This window comes from Suricata suricatta, chromosome 11 (genome assembly GCF_006229205.1).
Source record: "Suricata suricatta isolate VVHF042 chromosome 11, meerkat_22Aug2017_6uvM2_HiC, whole genome shotgun sequence".
NCBI lineage: Eukaryota > Metazoa > Chordata > Mammalia > Carnivora > Herpestidae > Suricata > Suricata suricatta.
Genome location: NC_043710.1, coordinates 93,923,516 through 93,940,389, shown reverse-complemented (window position 1 = coordinate 93,940,389; position 16,874 = coordinate 93,923,516). Strand labels below are relative to the sequence as shown.

At 56.3% G+C, this 16,874-nt stretch overlaps 1 protein-coding gene across 2 annotated transcripts in view; it reads right to left on the bottom strand.

Annotated features, from left to right (window-relative positions):
• NECTIN1 (nectin cell adhesion molecule 1) overlaps window positions 1-16,874 on the bottom strand; it is a 111,134-nt gene that overhangs the window by 55,448 nt on the left and 38,812 nt on the right. For both annotated transcript variants that reach the window (XM_029957595.1, XM_029957594.1), the window contains exons 2-5: window positions 9,236-9,586; window positions 8,400-8,702; window positions 7,863-7,980; window positions 6,526-6,677 (exon numbers count right to left, since the gene is read on the bottom strand). In XM_029957595.1, the coding sequence (XP_029813455.1) occupies window positions 6,526-6,677; window positions 7,863-7,980; window positions 8,400-8,702; window positions 9,236-9,586 (924 nt within the window). The remainder of the gene's footprint in view (window positions 1-6,525; window positions 6,678-7,862; window positions 7,981-8,399; window positions 8,703-9,235; window positions 9,587-16,874) is intronic.

Sequence of the window (16,874 nt, the reverse complement as noted above, 5' to 3'; positions counted from 1 at the left end):
GGAATCCTGCTCCTCCTCTGAGCCCATTCCCTCCTCCCAGAGGCAGAACCGGCCCACTCTGGCCATGTGTGTGAGTGGGTGGGGTGCTGGCTGGAGCACGCAAGAGCAGGGCAGAGGCTCTAGAAGAGGAAAAGACTTCCAGGAGTCCAGGCTGGAAGGGCTAATGAAAACATGGGGGCCCCAAGCAGGGGAGGCAATTTGCCTGCAGTCACATGGGTGAGCAGGGACCACCCAGAGGCTCCTGCTCCCGGCCTCTCCACATGCAGGACTTGGCAGAGAAACACAACCGCTTGTCACCACTGTGTCCTCAGTGTAGGTCACTGAGTGGCTGCCCAGTAAATATTTATTGAATATTTGTCCTCACTGCTCACTTCCAGAACAGTTTCCGTGGAACTTCAAACTTCTCGTGCTTCACCAGGCCCCATCTGTTTACTGCCTTTAAAAGGGCTGCACACCTGCTTCCCAAGAAGTGGGAGCTGCCTCCACAGGGCACACCCAAGAAGCACTAGCAGGAACCTGGCCTCTTCTGTACTTTCTACCTGTCTGCTCCCTCTTCAGTTCTCACCCCGTATCTGAGTACTGTCTCCTCTGTAGATCTGCCTCATCGCTTCACCCATCTACCCACCCTTCCACCAATCTGTCCATCCATCTATCCGTCTACCCACCCATCTACTGATCCATCCATCCATCCATCCATCCATCCATCCATCCATCCATCCATCCATCCACACACCCACCCACCTACCCATACACTTATACACTCACCCATCCCTCCATCTATCTATCCATCCATCCATCCATCCACCCACCTATCCACCCATCTACCCATCTACCAATCCACTCATACACCCACCTACCCAATCAACAAACATCTATGCAACATCTCTTTTGCTAGTCACAGGATACAAGAAATTCCCAGCCTATCTGGGGAACCAAATGACACCCTTAGGGATAAAACAGCATGCAGACAATCAAGGACAGTGGTAGAGAAGTGCCTCAGAAGTGCAGGGGAGAGAGAGCAGTGTGGCCTGGAGTTAGACAAGGCTTCTCAGAAAAGACTTAAGCCAAGCCTTGAAGGACGGCAAGGACTTGAAGAAGCCAAGAGACTAAGAAAGGCATCCAAATGGAGGGAACTATGTTTCCTTTCAAGTCTTTCCATCAAATTTTGTTTGCTTCTCCTATTCAATTTCTTATCACGTCATGCCAGGTTTTACGATAGATTCCTGAATCTCCCACCTTCATCGGGGCTCTGTTCTCTTTCAGTCACCATCCACAGTCACCAGGTTAATTTCCATTGTGTACACACTACCACTCCCTTTCTCAAAGACTAGCAATAATGTCCCTCCCCCCTGCCTGCTGGACCACGTCACTCTGGGCTTTAGAGCTTTCATCATGCCACTTGATCTTGGCTTTGGCTAACCCAGCATCCTTGCTGTCCAAGTTGATTCTTTCCTTCAAGCCTTTGCTCAAGCCGTTTGCTCTGCCAGGAATGCCCTTCCTCGTCCCCTTGTGCCTATTTCAGCTCTCTAGTCCTGCCTTTGTGCAGCCTGGCCTTCTCCAGCTCACACTTACCTGTTCTCTTTCAAATGTTTATATATTAATGGGGTCCCCCTCTCATGCTAGTATAAATAATAGCTAATTCCATTCCATTTATCATACGCTGATATATTATGGTAAAGCCTCTGATGAAACACCCTGTAATAAATGCAAATCAGAATCCACCACACTTGGCTCTGACCTTTCTGCCAGTTTTCAAATGGCTAAAGTTCTCTCTGGAAGGAGTGAGGAAAGGCGCTGGGGAAATGGCAGACCCGTGATAATAATCCCACAATAGTTTACTGTACTACCTATTTCATGGGAGTGGTTTTGTCCCAAATCAGTCTGTAAATTTGAATTTAAAGTAAATCTAGAACTCGACCATTTCCCGCCATCACTACCTCCCTAGTCCATACCACCATCATCTGTCACCTGGATTAGTGCAGTAACTGCCTAATTGGCTTCCCCGATTCTGCCTTTTCCCTCTATAGATTTTCTTGAACACAAGAGCCACAGAAATCCTGTTACATCTGAAGAGCTTCAGATGGTCTACATGACCTGTGCCTCTGCTCGCCACCTCTGATTTCATCTCTTGCTTTCTTCCTGGTTTACTCTGCTCCAAGCTTCCTCAGGGCCTTTGCACTGGCTGCTCTGTACTCTGAAAGACTCCACCCCCATGTCCCAGCATCACTCCTTCACCTCCTCCAGGGCCTGGCTCAAACTTCTCATTGACATCACCTTCTCACCAACGCCTCCCCTGACTACCACGTTTAAAACCACAGCTCACAACCCCCCACCCCTGTACTTGTGACCCCTTGGCCCTGCTTCTTTTCTCCAAGTCACTTTCAAAATGACTCTGTCATTTTTCAAATGTATTTTACCTGTTGTTTGCTGTCTGTCCTTCTGTGCTAAAACATAAGACTCCAGAGGGACAGGGACTTTGGCTCTCTGATGTGTCCCCAAGCACCTAGACGCCTGGCAGATGGCCAGAGTTGAAGAACATTTGTTGAATGGATTGTGTCAAGGCAAAGGATTGTGTTAGAGCTGAGCCTCTGGGTCCCCCTCGAGGTCCTTCTGTTTCACTCTTCTTCCCCAAGTCCTAAGGGGGTTTAACTCATCCCTGGGGGATCTTTTGGGATCAAAGTGAACCCTGGTTATTTTGGCTGCCTTAGGACCAGGTCTGTCTAGAAGTAGAGAAATGGCCAAGATGACTGTCCAGCATTGCAGACTCCCCATGAAGATGCCACGTGAGAGTGCGGGAGTAGATGTGGGGACCTCCTTCATCTGCAAGGAGAGGTGGGTGCTTGGTGTGGAATGAACCACACCTCCAGCCTTCCAGCTGTCACGGTCAGCTAGTAGCTTCTGGGGCACCAGAGCAGAGCCTCAAGGGCCTTGGCCGGCCGGGGAGAGAAGAGCTAGGTGGTGGCGATCTCACCGGCCTCTCTCACATCCTCGTACAAAGGGGGCAGCTCGTACCCCCTTCTAGAAGGATTGCAGCCTCCCCTCTGGGAAGGCAGGCTGGCCGGGACCCTGGGTGCAGTGGGGGCTCTGCATTCCTTCCTGGTGGTGGTTTCCTGCCTGCGGGGGAGGGTGCAATATAAGGGCTTTGGATGGATCTGAGGTGGAGGGCAGGTTAGGGTTTATAGTTATAGTCTGGTTCTGGGTCTGGAGGAGTTTTAGGGCCAAAGAGAAGGTTTGGGCTTTTTCTAAAAGTAATGCCTGGTGCTTCCCTAGGCAGCGAGGAAGTGCCCTGCATCACAAGGCTGGGAAGCTGCTGGAACCACAGCTCCCGGCATTCCGTGCAGGGGCCGCGGGAACTGTGGGCAGGCCCGGGGCAGAACTGAATCCTCCCGGGGGCATGGACACAGCCTGCTCAGGGGTCCCCGGCATGCACTGCTACCTGCCCACCCACCCGCTGCAATGCACGTTTGCCCATGGCACACCCAGCCTGGAGATAGGTCCTTGTCTGCCTGCTGGTATGCATTTGCCCGCTCAGAGGCATGCACCCTCTCGGGCTCACACACGCGCTCCGTTCCAGAGGGACCCCGGAGCTCCACCAACACGCGGTCGCAAGAACACCTGCTCTGGGAGGAAGCCTTGTTACCTTCACCTTCAAGCGGTTGTCCCCAGTGGATGGGCCTGGGGCTTCACTGGAAATGGGATCTGGGGCAGACACCCTGCACCAATAGTGGCCCCCCTGCTCTGCTCCTGGAGCGGCCTCGATACTTTCTTCCCAACAGCTTCTTTCCACTAGGGACACCCTGTGTCCTCCGGTGCCATCCACACAGCCTTCCCAATGCTTGGTCTATACCACCTGCTTCTCTGCTGAGAACCCTTCAGCGCCTCCTCTTTGACAACACTGAGAAAGCCCCACGCCTTCCATTGCTCCCATCGTTCTCCCCCTACAAGCCTTCCCTTGCCTGGGGACCCCCACCCTCAATCACTGCCCACTCATCCTTGTAGGAACAACTCAAATGCCACCTTCTCTGGGGTCCGGGGCCCCGAGAAGCCCATGCAGGTACATGTGCAGTGCCTCGCACATGCATGCCCCGCACACATCCTGCAGCCCGCCTCCTCCTGCCCCTGCCCCAGCTGCTCTTGATTTTCCTCTCCAGATGCGCCCAGGGCAAAGCTATTACCCGAATGGATGGCCAGAATGAAAAATTAAATTTCTACTTATCCGTCTCGCTGATGCATTCCCTCCTGACCAGTGGGGCTTGGAGCACAGGGCATGGCTGTGCCCCCAGAGTGGGCCCCCAAAGAACGTGACAGGCACCAGCTGATGTGGGACAAAGGCTGGTGGTGTTGGCAGCTGCTCAGAGGTTGGAAAAGGCTCAGGCTTCCCGGCTGAGCCGTCCTGCGGGGGCGAGAGGTCCTCCCTTGGGAGAGCTGGCTCCACAGTGCCTGGGCCCATCAGTGATTCAGTGAGCACCTTCCTTGCCTGGCCTCTGCCTAGCTGGGCTGACAGCAAGAGTGTCCTTGTGCAAATCACCCGCGCATGACTTTGGTTACCCACCTGTCCCTCTCTGTGCCTCGTCCAGCTGGGGCCCTGGGCAGCTGGGCCCCCCCTGCCCACAGGCCAGCTAGGCCTGACCACAGATCCTACGCAGGGCACCCCACTGTGGCCATCAGCCCCAAGGAGATGGCCCACCTCCTCCCTTTCTTCTCTGTTCTTTAACCTGAGCCTGGGCCACACCCTCCCACCCTTCCTCCCTGTTTCTGGACCTGGTGTGACGCCCCGATGGGCAGCCTACATTCACAGTCATCGTGTATCCTCCAGAGCTTTGGGAGAAGGGAGGCCCCAGCTTTGCTGGGTGGCGCCGCCTGGCCCCATGAGCCTGGAAGGGCCTCTGGCTGGTCCACTCCTGCCAGGGGCAGGATCATGGGAGATCACGGCTCCCTAGTTTCTCGGCCTCCTCCCCTGACCTCCCAGCCGGCAGCGTCTCCAGCCAGTGGGGTGTGCTTCTGGCCTAAGTGTGATGATCTTTGTCTTACAGACTGGGAAGCTGACTCTCAGACATGAAGGCCACACAGCCAGGAAGAACGCCCTCAGGCCAAGTCTGTGCTGTCCTGTGTATGACATGCCTCCTGTGGTGTGGTGATGCTCCCATAGGAATACTCCTCCCTGTCAGTCCCCTGGCCCCAGCGCCAGAGCTCGGGCACCCATGAGTCTCTTACTGAGCTTTGCCCAAATTCTCTCCAGGAGGGGAGAAGTGTGTGAGTCTGCTCTCCCCTGCCCCCAACCCTCGCCTGGAGGACGGGCTACCTTAGCTTTTCCCAGGTGTCACCTCAGATGCTTCTACCAACTTAACCAGTGCCAGAGCCAAGGGCGGGGAGTTGAAGAAGACAGCCATGAACATATGACTCTACCTGCCCATGGTGAGAGAGTGATGGAAGAGCCCGGAGTATGACCGCACAGGCAGGTGCAGACCCTGGACAGCTCCTTCTGCCGCTGTGCCTCGGATGGACCCACAGATGTCATGTGTCTGGGGGCTTGCCAGAGTCCTGTGCCTGGAGTCCAGGAACTGCGGCCCAACTTCCCAGAGTCCTGAGCCTGGCTCTCCCTGCAGTCACTTCCTGCTCATGACACACACTCCTCCTGCCCATCCCCGCAGCCGGATGGCACCACTGCCTGTCCCAGCTGGTTCTTTCCTGCACTTTCTTTTCCTGCAGTCACCTCAGCTGCCACATTAAAGACACTCCCTCTTCCGGCTATGAAGCTGTGATAGCAAATTTTCCCCCTCTGTTCACTTGTTTTGATCCTTCCATTAATAATGATAATGATAGAGATCAAGATAATAATCATAGAGTAGGGGCCATTTATTGACAGACTGGTCTGCACTAGGTACTTGGCCCACGTTATGTGAATTCCGACGAGAAGCCTTCCAGGCACCTCGAATTACGCCCATTTTCAGAGGAGCCCCTGTCCATGTCCCTGCTGACATTGGAGCCCATGCTCCCCTCACGGCCCACAGGAAGACCCGCCCAGAACATCCTAGCTCCGATATCTTCATCTGCACAGAGGCAGAGAAAAGTGCAGGGAAAACAGCAATTCAGTAGCACAGCAAACAACCACCATGGCTCTGGGCTGTCTCCTTGTCTCCAGTGTCCCTGTTTGAGGTGAGCCTGGCCCTCCTGCCTGCCCGTGCGGGTCTCCTGAACTGCAGGAGCAGATGAGCTCCCCCTGCAAGCCCAGCCCCACCAAGCTGGCATCACAGGACCCAGGCAGGCCCAAACACCTGTTCCCCCACTGTTCCCCCACCCGCAACAGCACTTCCTCCCTGCTGGATCCTCTCTCTGATCCCTCTCTGATCGGCGGTCACCCTGTTTCACACGCAGCCTCAACAGAGGAAAGAGAAAAGCAAAGCAAGGCCAATGGCCAGAGTGCAGGAGAGAACCAGAAGAAGGGGAGACACACACTCCCTGCAGTGGCCTAACCCAAAGGCAGAGCAGTGGTGGGGAGAGGCAGGGCAGGGGACAGCTCCCTACCTGTGATGTTGACCTCCACTTGGCCCGAGCGGGTGCCGATGGGGTTGGTGGCCTCACACACGTAGGTCCCTGCCAGGCTGTAGTTGATGGGCCCCCTGAAGAACAGGGTTCTGTTCTGGGCCTCCACGCCCTTGGGGAGGGAGCCATTCAGCCTGCAGGAAGGGGGAGACACAGCAGAGGGTTAGGATCTGCCAGCCCAGCCTCCAAGACTCCCAGCCCTTCTGCTGAGTGAGTTACTAGTTACTCTGTCCTGGACAAAGTGCAAACAATAACCACAATAATGTCTTGCATTTGGCAGATTCCTATCATTCAGCGTCTGGTGCTCAGTGGTCCCAGCACTGAAATGTAGATAGGCTGGGAGGATACTGGTCCCACTGAAAAGATGAGAAACTCTTCGAGTTCAAGGTCAAGGAACACAGCTAGTAAAGTGACAAAGCTGGGGCTCTAACTGGGTCTTTGACTCCTGGCACGGTGCTCTTTCAACTACGCCTCGTCTTTGCTACTTGGTCCTTGGTTTCCTGGGATGCTAGTTGATAATACAGTTGTCCAGGTCCTAACCCCAGATCTACTGAGGTTGAATGGCTGGAGCCAGGGCCTGGAGATTTGAATTTTAACAAGCTACTCAGGTGACGAGATGTGCCTTCTACGTGCTGGAAACGGAGTGTAGGCACAGTGTGGGCAGTCATTTTCTGGCTGTCCATGTCAACCCGCTTCCTGGCTTCCCCACACTCGTCTTTCTATGCTTCCCATCCAGCTTTTCTCTGGGGTAGAACCTTGGCTTGGGCCATCAGAGTTGGCTGGAGGGGAAGACCGGACCTTTCGAGAGCCAGGCTCAAAAGGCTATGAAGCCAAGAATGGCGTGGCAGGATATGGGGCAGAAACTCCATGGACGCAGGCATTCTGGGCTGACGGCTGCCCCCTCCTTGAGAATCTGGGGGTGCTGGAGAGAAGGAACGGGAACAAAGAAAGATCTGGGATGCTCCAGAAAGCCAGCTTCCCTGGGGACACCTCGATAAAAATAAATACCGGGGGCTGGGGTGGGAGTGACTCAGACTGAATCACCAAAGGAAAATGACAAGATTCTTTATTAGGGAGAAGGCAGGCGGTTTATGAGGGGATCCCCCTCTGGCAGAATGGTCTGTCCCACTGACCCTGCTGCTGTCAGATAACGGGGGTGGATGTGCAGGGGGTCTCTCGTGGCCCCTCCCCTTCTCACTGAGAATCTGAACCAAGACCTTAATTTTGTCCCCATTTAATGCTCCTGGGGGTGGGGAGGGCTGCCTCCCTGTGACCAGCTGGGACCCTGTGAAGTGACCAGCCAGCCGCAGAGCACTTACGTGGTCCAGTGGTAGTCAGTGGCGGGGGGGTTCGCATCGGCTTTGCATGTGAGCTTTACGTCCATCCGCTGCAGATACCAGTTCCCATCAAACCCCTCGATGCTCACCTCGGGCTCGTCTGTGGGGCAAGGAATGATGTTTGAGAAGGGTAGGTCAGGAGGGCAGCGCTTGAGGTGAGGGAGTGAGCCTCAGACATGGGGGAGTGGTGGAAGGGGCAGTGACATGGAAAGAGCTGGAAGGCGGGGAGAGTAAGTGGGGGGATCATGGACTCAGAGCAGAAGCAGCAAGAGGATGGAGGAAGGGGGAGGGCAGATGGGCACAGGAAGGAAACGGGGAAAAAGAGAGGAGGGAGGATAAAGCACTCCAAAAAGAGAAAGGGAGGGGAAGGCTGGGGGGTGGGCAAGAGCAGGAAGGGGGCAAAGAAAGCAAAGGAAGGGTGATGGGAGCAAAGGCAGAATGAGGGCTGGCAAGAGGCGGGCGGGAGGAGGGGACGGCAGCCCCTACCCCCGAAACCCGCCCGCACTGAGCCCCGCTCACACTGCACGTCGAGGGTGAGGCTTTCCCGGAAGCGGTCCATGTGGTAGTTGACGATGCAGGCCAGGGTCTGCTGGTGAGCCTCCCGGCTGGGCACCAGGCGATAGCGGCTGATGACGGTCACTGTGCCGTTGGGGTTCCGGATCTCCTGGTACTCCGCCTCTCCCTTCAGGCGTGTTTCCCAGGACACCACACTGGGGGGCTTCCCGTTGGCTGAGGTGCAGGTGGCCACCAGGACCTTGTCGTCCTGCCCCTTCTTGGCTCGAAGCACCGTCTGGGTGCCCTCTACCCAGTTGGTGGGTTTGGCTGTGGGGAAGCAGAGGGAGCCGTGGGGCTAGCTCTGTGGCCTCGTCCAAGAGGTGCAAGCCCGGGAGGTCACCCTGGCCATCCCTGCCTCCGAGCTGTGCCCCTCCCAGCCCTTCTCACGGGGACAGCTTCATGTCTAACCTATGGCATTCCTGCTCTACCTGGTACCCCCTTTGGTCAAACAAAGACCTCCTTGGAGTCTCGGCATGCTCAAGGCTCACATGGCTCTCTTCCTTGCTGTGGTGTCGGAAGCTTCTGCCTACTCCCTGGTCCCCCACAATCACCCTGCTGCCGTGGGGTTTCCAACCTGAATCCTGATCCTCAGCTCCATCCACAGCTAAGGCTTTACACCCCCAGCCTGAGTGAGCCGTGGGATAGCCTGGCCGGAAGGGACCAGAAGCACCACACCTGGGCCTTTGGGAGCATGCCAAGCCAAGGAGAATGCTTGGGGCCACTGAGGCAGCAGGGAGGGTGGCCGAGCCCCAGGCCCCAGGCCCCTGCACAAGCAAGGGGGGAGGGGGAGGCCAGCTTACCCATTACAGTGAGGTTCAGTTGGCTCTCTCGATTGCCAGCAGGGAAGGTGGCGAACTCACAGATGTAGACGCCCTCATCCTCCAGCTCCAGGCGGGAGAGGCGGATGGTGCCGTCCGTGAAAGAGGGCCGCAGGAACTCCACGCGCTCGCGGTAGGGGGCCAGCACGGAGACGCCCATGGCTGGGTTGTAGATGGCCACATTCTGCTTGGAGCCGTTGGTGGCCTTCTGCCAGGTGACCTGGGTGATCTTCACGCCGGGCAGTGGGTTGGCGAAGCTGCAGTGCAGGACCACGTCCGTGCCGATGAAGCCGTACATGGAGTCATTCACCTGCACCACCTGGGCGTGGGTGCCTGGTCAAGGGACATGGCGGGACCGGTCAGTGACAGGCACAACCAACCCCCTCCCCATGCCCTGCGCCCTGAGCGCTTTCCTTTCTGCCTGTTGTTCCTCTTCTGATTCTGATCATAAAAATAATAATTGCTTGTTACTAAAGCACTCTGGACGATACTGAAAAAGACCGTGATCTCTGCCACTCAGAAAGATCACTGATCATCTTGTGGGAAATCCACTCTTTTACTTTTTTCTCTCTATATTCATTTCTCTATTTCTAGGTTTCTCTGAATAGCCATCTTTTCTTTTTTTAAGATGAAATCAGAATCATACCATACATATTGTTCCATTCGCTGCCTTTTTTTTTTTTAATTTATTTTTGAGAGACAGAGAGAGACAGCACGAGCAGAGGAGGGTCAGAGAGAGAGGGAGACACAGAATCTGAAACAGGCTCCAGGCTCTGAGCTGTCAGCACAGAGCCCAACACGGAGCTCAAACCCACGAGCCATGAGATCATGACCTGAGCCGAAGCCAGACGCTTAACCGACTGAGCTACCCAGGCGCCCCTGTAAGCTGCCTTTTCATTTAGCAATGCGTTATCAGTACTGCTCCATGGGCGGTATATACCTACACCTTCGTTTTAATAAGGGGGACTTGAATGCATTGCTCTCCGCGGAGCCAGCAACTGCCTCACCTTCCTGGGCCTCAGTTTCCCTTCTGGCAAATGGGGCATAGAATCCAGTCCTCCCCTCACGGGGCTGCTGGGCAAACCAAGTGAGACTAACGAGAAAGTGTCAGGAGGCAGGAAGCGCTGACCACGGGGGCTCACAGTGCCCACCATTACGCTCCCCGCCGTGGTCTCCTCCCTCAAGGCAGAACGCCCGCACCCTAGGGTGCACTGGCTCCGTCCCTCTAACCCAGCCAGATGGGGAGAAGTAGGTGCTGTACAAAGGCTTGGCCTCTACTGGCTCCCGGCTGCTTTCACAATCAAGTCTAAATGTCTTAACTTGGCCTTCAACAGCCTTGTCATCTGGGCCCTGCCTTTTTGTCCATGTCTCTCTGTATAGGATGCCTTCCAACCACATCAGACAGGGCCCCTCCTCAGAACATGCCCTTCCTTCCTCTCCCTCCTCCTGACATTCCTGGACTCTTGCTCGTGCAGTTCCCTAGAAAGCACTGGAAGACTCTTCCCCTTCTCCACCTATGGATCTCCCACTCAGGGCACCTCCTCTGGGAAGCTTCCCAGATCTTTCCTGCACGCATCAATCCAGCCACTTCTGTTACAGATGTTTTCTGCCTCGGAATATGGGTGTTCATGCCTGTGACTTCTCTCCCAGCACGGGGTCCATGTCTCTCCCAGTTGCCACATCCTCAGTGCCCAGCCCCACACCAGGCACACAGTAGGTCTTCAGCAGATAGCTGTTGCCAGACAGACTGCAACGGCGGAACCCATGAGCATAGCAATTTGCAAGAAGGAGGGAAGTGATCGGTGGCATCGGATGAATGAATAAATTCCCCCTAGTCTCCTTACTGATTGCCTTATTCCACAAGAATGGCTTTTCCCTAATCCCGAACGCATTGCAGAGACCCTCCAGCGGGTCTCCCTGGCCCAGGCTTTCTTGAGCTCTGTTATTGGCCGTGCACCTATACGCTTCATATTGTCATATCCTTACTAACTCAGTTTATCGAGCACCGTTAATAATATCAATGGAAGGTCCTATACTGACTTAGAGGAGAGGGGATGGCCTCAATGGCTCCCCAAGGGAGCCTGGGATTCGACAGTGGAAGGAAATTCAGGGCTCACCTTTGCCTCTTCATGGTGGAGACACAAAGACAGAGCACACTCCTCTGAGGGCTTGGAAGACCATGATAGGAGGAGGCTGCCCGCCACCCTCTCCCCGCTCAGGAGGGCACAGGCTTCGTCTCCTGGGTCACTGCAGTGTCCTCTGTGTGTGGCATACAGCAGATATTCAAATGATTGCTGAATAAACTGATCTTTCCCGCCTTCAAGCCAGGCCTTTATCATGCTCTGAAAGCTTCCGGGATGCTCCCAGCTTCTCTGTGCTTATTTAACATCCATGCAGCCCTTCAAGGCCCACCTGGGGGTGCCCCACCCCCACCCCTCCAGCTGTCCCCCTGGCCCCTGGGTTCTGACATGTCCTCTGGCAGAGAGCACTTTGGGCTCGTGGGAGCCCAGGAGGAAGCAGCCTCCAGGGAGGTGGGGGGTGGGGGGTAGGTTCTGCTCGGCTCTATTTGGAGCTGAAACCTTGGCCAGCCACTTCCCCCTCCCCCGAGCTGCCCTATTTTCCTCCTCTGTAAGGGAGCAGGCTGGACTCCCCAGTCTTAGTGGTCCCTTCTGGGCCTGAGCTTGATTCCCTGAACTGCAGCCCAGTCTTGCTGAGGCCACACCCCAGATAGAGTCCCATGGTGAGGTCAGCAGGCCAGACAGCCCAGTGTTCCTGCTGACTGGCCGGCTGGCAAGCGGCTGAGCCCCAGGCCCTCCCAGTAGCATAAGTGGGTGCTCCCCTCCTCCCCCCGCTCCCGCCTCCACTCACCAACCTGCTGGAGGTCACCCAGCAGCTGAGATAATGTGGGTATAATTGGGGAACTTTCACCACACAGAGCCAGAAACAGGAAAAGCCAGTTGGGAGGGCTTGGGCCATAGGCTGTGGGGGGTTGGGGCGGGGGCACCAGGAGCCATCTTGGGATTGGTGCCAGGGCACCGTGGGGCCTAGGGCAGGACACAGCCCACTGAGCCTGCTGCGACCCTCTTCCCCTGCAGGTGTGGGGAGAGGCCGGCTTCAGTGGTCAGCGCACACACTGCCATTCATCTGCTGTGTCTTCAGCAGTGACCTCACCCTTCAGAGCTGTGAATGCCAGGAGCGGAGATCGCTGACAGTGGCCTGGGCATGGGGGTGAAGCGGCCGCTGCCAGGGGCTCTGGTGCCCTAGCGGCCCCATCTCCTGCATCAGTGCCTCACCAGGCCAAGAAGACCCTCCCCACCCTAATGTCTGTTTTGGGACTAAGGCCCCTCTCTCCTTTCCAGTGTGGCTCTCCCAGAAGCGACCCCGTAGGGGGTAGTAAGGAGAGTGCCTGGCGTGCCTGCTCACTGTGCACATGCTGGGTTCTCCTGGCCCTTGCCCCTTTTGCACTAGGAAAGAATGGGCAAGGTGTTCACCTCTCTGTCCACAGCCCAGTGGGCACAGGGAGCTCGTGGAGTATAGGGTTTGGGGCCACTCCCTGATCTCAGAGATCTGAAACTGAGAGGGGCAGGGGCCACTGGCAAGGCCTGAAGACTCCCCCTTAGCCCTCTACCCCATTCCAGGCATAGAGACCCAGAGCTCTTGCTTCTGGCTTGGGGCTTCCAGGTTTTTTTTTTTTTTTTTTTTTTTTTGTATGAGAGAGAGAGAGAGAGTGAGCGAGCACATGTGGGTTTGTGTGTGCAAGCACAAGCACGAGCAGGGGAGAGACAGATAGAGAGGGAAAGAGAGAATCCCAAGCGGGCTCCACATTGTCAGCTCAGAGCCTGACTTGGGACTCACAAACTGGCAGATCATGACCTGAGCTGAAATCAAGAGTTGGACGCTCAACCAACTGAGCCCCCCAGGTTCCCTGGGGCTGCCAGTGTGGGTCCGAGGATGCAGGGTTGGGGAGAACGTCCCTCATTCTTTAGACTGGGCAGGTTGGGAAGTTTTCAGAGGGGACAGACCTCCAGGGGTCTGACTGCTGCAATGAATGGGGTAGTGGGGATCACCACTGAAAAGGCAGAGAAAGGGCTGGATCAGGGCAAGATCCCAGGGCCTAGGAGGATGGCCCTCTTCTGTGCCAGAAGAGGCAGGACCATACACCTTATCTGGAAGGCCTGGGACAAGGGGCAGAAACAGGAGGGCAGGCTGGTCCAAGTGTCTGGACCAACCACTTGGGCCCGAATGACCTGGAAGTTGAGCTCGTGTCTCCCGGACGCTGCTGGCACTCCTCCTGCCCTCTAAGGGGCTGCCCCACCTCTTCCCATGTGCATGGGCTTTCGAAGAGCCAGACAGTGTGGCTTTGCCTACTCCCTCTGTCACTTACGAGCTGAGAAACGTTGGGCAAATGACTTAACCACTCTGCCTCAGCTTGCACTGACATTTCTCATCTGTGAAATGGGGTTTACAATAATGCCAATCCCACAGAGTGGTCCTAAGGATGAAAGGACTACATATGAAACTAGAGGGCAGCACTTAGCACAGAATTAAACATTCAGTAAGTGTTCTTTGCCATCATCACCATCATCATCATCATCACCAGCACCTTCATTATCATCTGTATCCCTTTATTTTCTGTTTCCTGACATGCATGTCTGGCGTGTTTCTTGTTGTGTGTCTGGCTCCCAACAGATTGTGACTCCCCGTGTGAGAGGGAAGGCACAGCCTTGACCTTGTGTTTTCTTGGCCGCATCGCGGCTCGCTGGCAGGGTCTGGGGCGTGGGGGCGACCCTGCTAACTTTCTCTCCCAGGCAGGTAAGGGTGGTGCACACAAGGCATCGTTCCCTCCTTCCTCACAGGCCGCCTCTTGCATGAGAAGCAGGGGCTGTCCCAGATGTGGAAACCAGGATCACCAAAATGGTAGCATACTGGAGCTCAATGGACCATGTAACCCATGAGTTTACAAAGGAGGAGCCCAGAGTCCACGAGGGGTTGGGTCGCTTGCTCGGACACACAGAAGAGTAAATCCAACCCAGTGCCCGTCCCACCCTGCCTTTTTATGAGGGACTCACGTTCTCAACCAAGCCCCCCAGGGCCGCCCTCCTTCTGGGTGGTGTCATCTTGGAACATAATCTCAGATCCTCTCTTGCATCTCAGGGATATCAAGGAATGTGTTTTTCTTTTCCCGACAAAAGCACCGCCTATAGTCTCCCTGACCACCCTATGAGTGCCACCGTCTGGGACCCAGGCCCCCGGGGTCTATGTGCAAGTGCCTCAGTTTCCCCACTAGAGCTTGGGTTGGGCAGTTTGGGTTGCCTTCGTGGCTTCCCAGAAGTGCTGAGCCAACAAAGCAGGCGTCGGGCCGGCCCCCCGGAGACGTCAGGGACCTGCAAAAGCCCGAGCTCAGCAACAAAACACAAAGGCTTCTCAGTTGTGGCCGACAAACCTGCTCCCCGGGGCCCTGCCCGCCTGCCCTGCCCACCATGGGGCTAATCCCAGGCTGGGGCCGTGGGTTCCCACGCAGCAGGGTGTGGCCCAGAATGGGGGGGCACTCTGCTCCCTGTGCCCACCTCAAGCACCTTCTCTTCCCGCCCTTTGAAACTTCAGACCCTTCTCTCCCTGGCCAGGCAGGCTGGGCCTGGGCCCATGTGGGTGTAGGGGTGGGGGGGGGGGCTGGGGTTTCTGGTACAGACCCCCTCTTTTTCTGTCCCCCACCCCTTTCCTGAGACTCCGCCTGGGTACCCTCAGTTGGGTGGTCACAGTGGCAGACCTGACCTGGAGGAAATTGGGGACACATTAGGGGAGAAGCACTGGGGACCCCACCAAGGGCCTCTCTGAGACCAGAATCCTTTGGGATCCATCTCTAGGGCTTTCCAGAGATCTCCTCCCTCCCACCACCCCAGAACTGGCAGAAAGGAAGAGGACATCCGGTTAGAAACCAACTAAGTGGTAAGTGGGAATGACTCACCTATGGGGGTGGGGGCAGGGGAGGGCCTCTAGCCGAAACCCTGCTGAGTCAGCACAGTGACCTAAAGGTTACAGGGCCCCTCCTCCCAGTCCAGCTACTTCCCCAAATGTCAGCTCCCAGGCTGGCCAGCTCCTCACTTTTGGATGCCAAGGCCGATCCACCTGGGGGAGAGGCTGTCAGGGAAGAGGGTGTGATCAGGAGGGAATCCCCTTTCTAGGATCCCCTCTTCTGGGAAAGGTTTTGCCAATCAGTGTTGCCCAGAACCCAACTGCTCTGCCAGCAAGAACCCACAGGAGCAGGGTTCTCACTGAAGTCCTCTGAACTTGTCTTGTCTCAAATCTATGCCCCAGGCAGAGTCTCCCCATTATTCAGGAGCTCCCTAGGGCCCAGGCTGCAACCCTACCCTTGGACTCCTCCTCCAGACCCAGGATGAGGTCCAGAGTGACCTAGGTCAGAGGGCAAACAAGCAACAGCTGACCCATGCTTGTCCCCACGCCCCTAGCCACCTCTCACCGGGCCCAGTGCCCCTGCCTCCTGCACCCAGGCGCTTTGCCTGGTGGGTGCGGGCCCTGGGGGACTCTCTCTGGGAGCAATGCCTGCTAGGATGGCTCCAGCTGTCCTGGGGCCTTGAGTCCCTGCTGCATCTACCTTGCCAGTAGAGGTGATAACATCCCATAATCCCACAGTCAGGGGGTAATTGCTACTGTCCAAACCCAGGTGCCTCCGCCCCTTCATTTGGGGTCACAGAAACTGCCGATGTTTTCTTCTTCTTGGCTGATGCCCCCACCCCCCCAACCCCCAACTCCCGACACAGAGCTGGTTAATGATGGGCTGTGGGGCTGGCGCCGGAGCCTTGGGCGGGTGAGTGCAGTGCGTGGGAGAGGAGGGGGCGCGGCAGCCTGGGAAAAGCCGGAGAAGGAGCCCAGGATCTTCAAGACAGGCTGGGCCGGCCCAGTCCCCAGCAGCATGAAAGCTGGGAAGCCCCGGGGTTGTGGTGACGGTGCTGGGGGCTGCCCTGGCAGGTCCCATCTCTCTCTGAAACCTAGCAGGACAGGTTGGGGGACAGGGATGAATCAGGGAGCTGGGTTCTGCCTTCTCCCACTGAGGGGCAAGTGGCCAGGGACACCTGGATCTCTCTGACAGGCCAGTTTCACGTGGGCCTTCCCCTCTGCAAGGCCCAGGGCAAAGGCAGTCCCAAGCTGCCCCTCCACCTGGACATCCCAGGAAGAGACAGCCCCTCTCAGCTCTGCCCCTGTCCATCTCTAGCCTTCAGGTCCCCCCTGTACCACTCGCCCTGTACTCTGCCACATTTCCTCTGGCCAGGCGTTGGGGAGGAAGGGTACGTACTGAGATTGGGAGAGGAGGTCTCTGGTCGCCACTACTTGGTCACAGTTTTCTATTCGGCCTTAGTTAGGTAGGACAGTTCCCCTCCCTGACCTCAGTGTCCTTTTCTATAAAATTAGAGTGTTGAGACTCCATGGCCCCAAAAGACTATACTTTGGACTTATCCTGCATGGCTCTCTCTCCACCCTAGTTCTGCACCTTCCCTGGATCAGACTCTGGACTTTTTCTACCAAGTGGCTGCTCCACCTCTGTATACTGCCCCGCTCCTCCAGGAAGGCTTCCCAGATTGGCTGGAATGCCAGGCAAATCCAG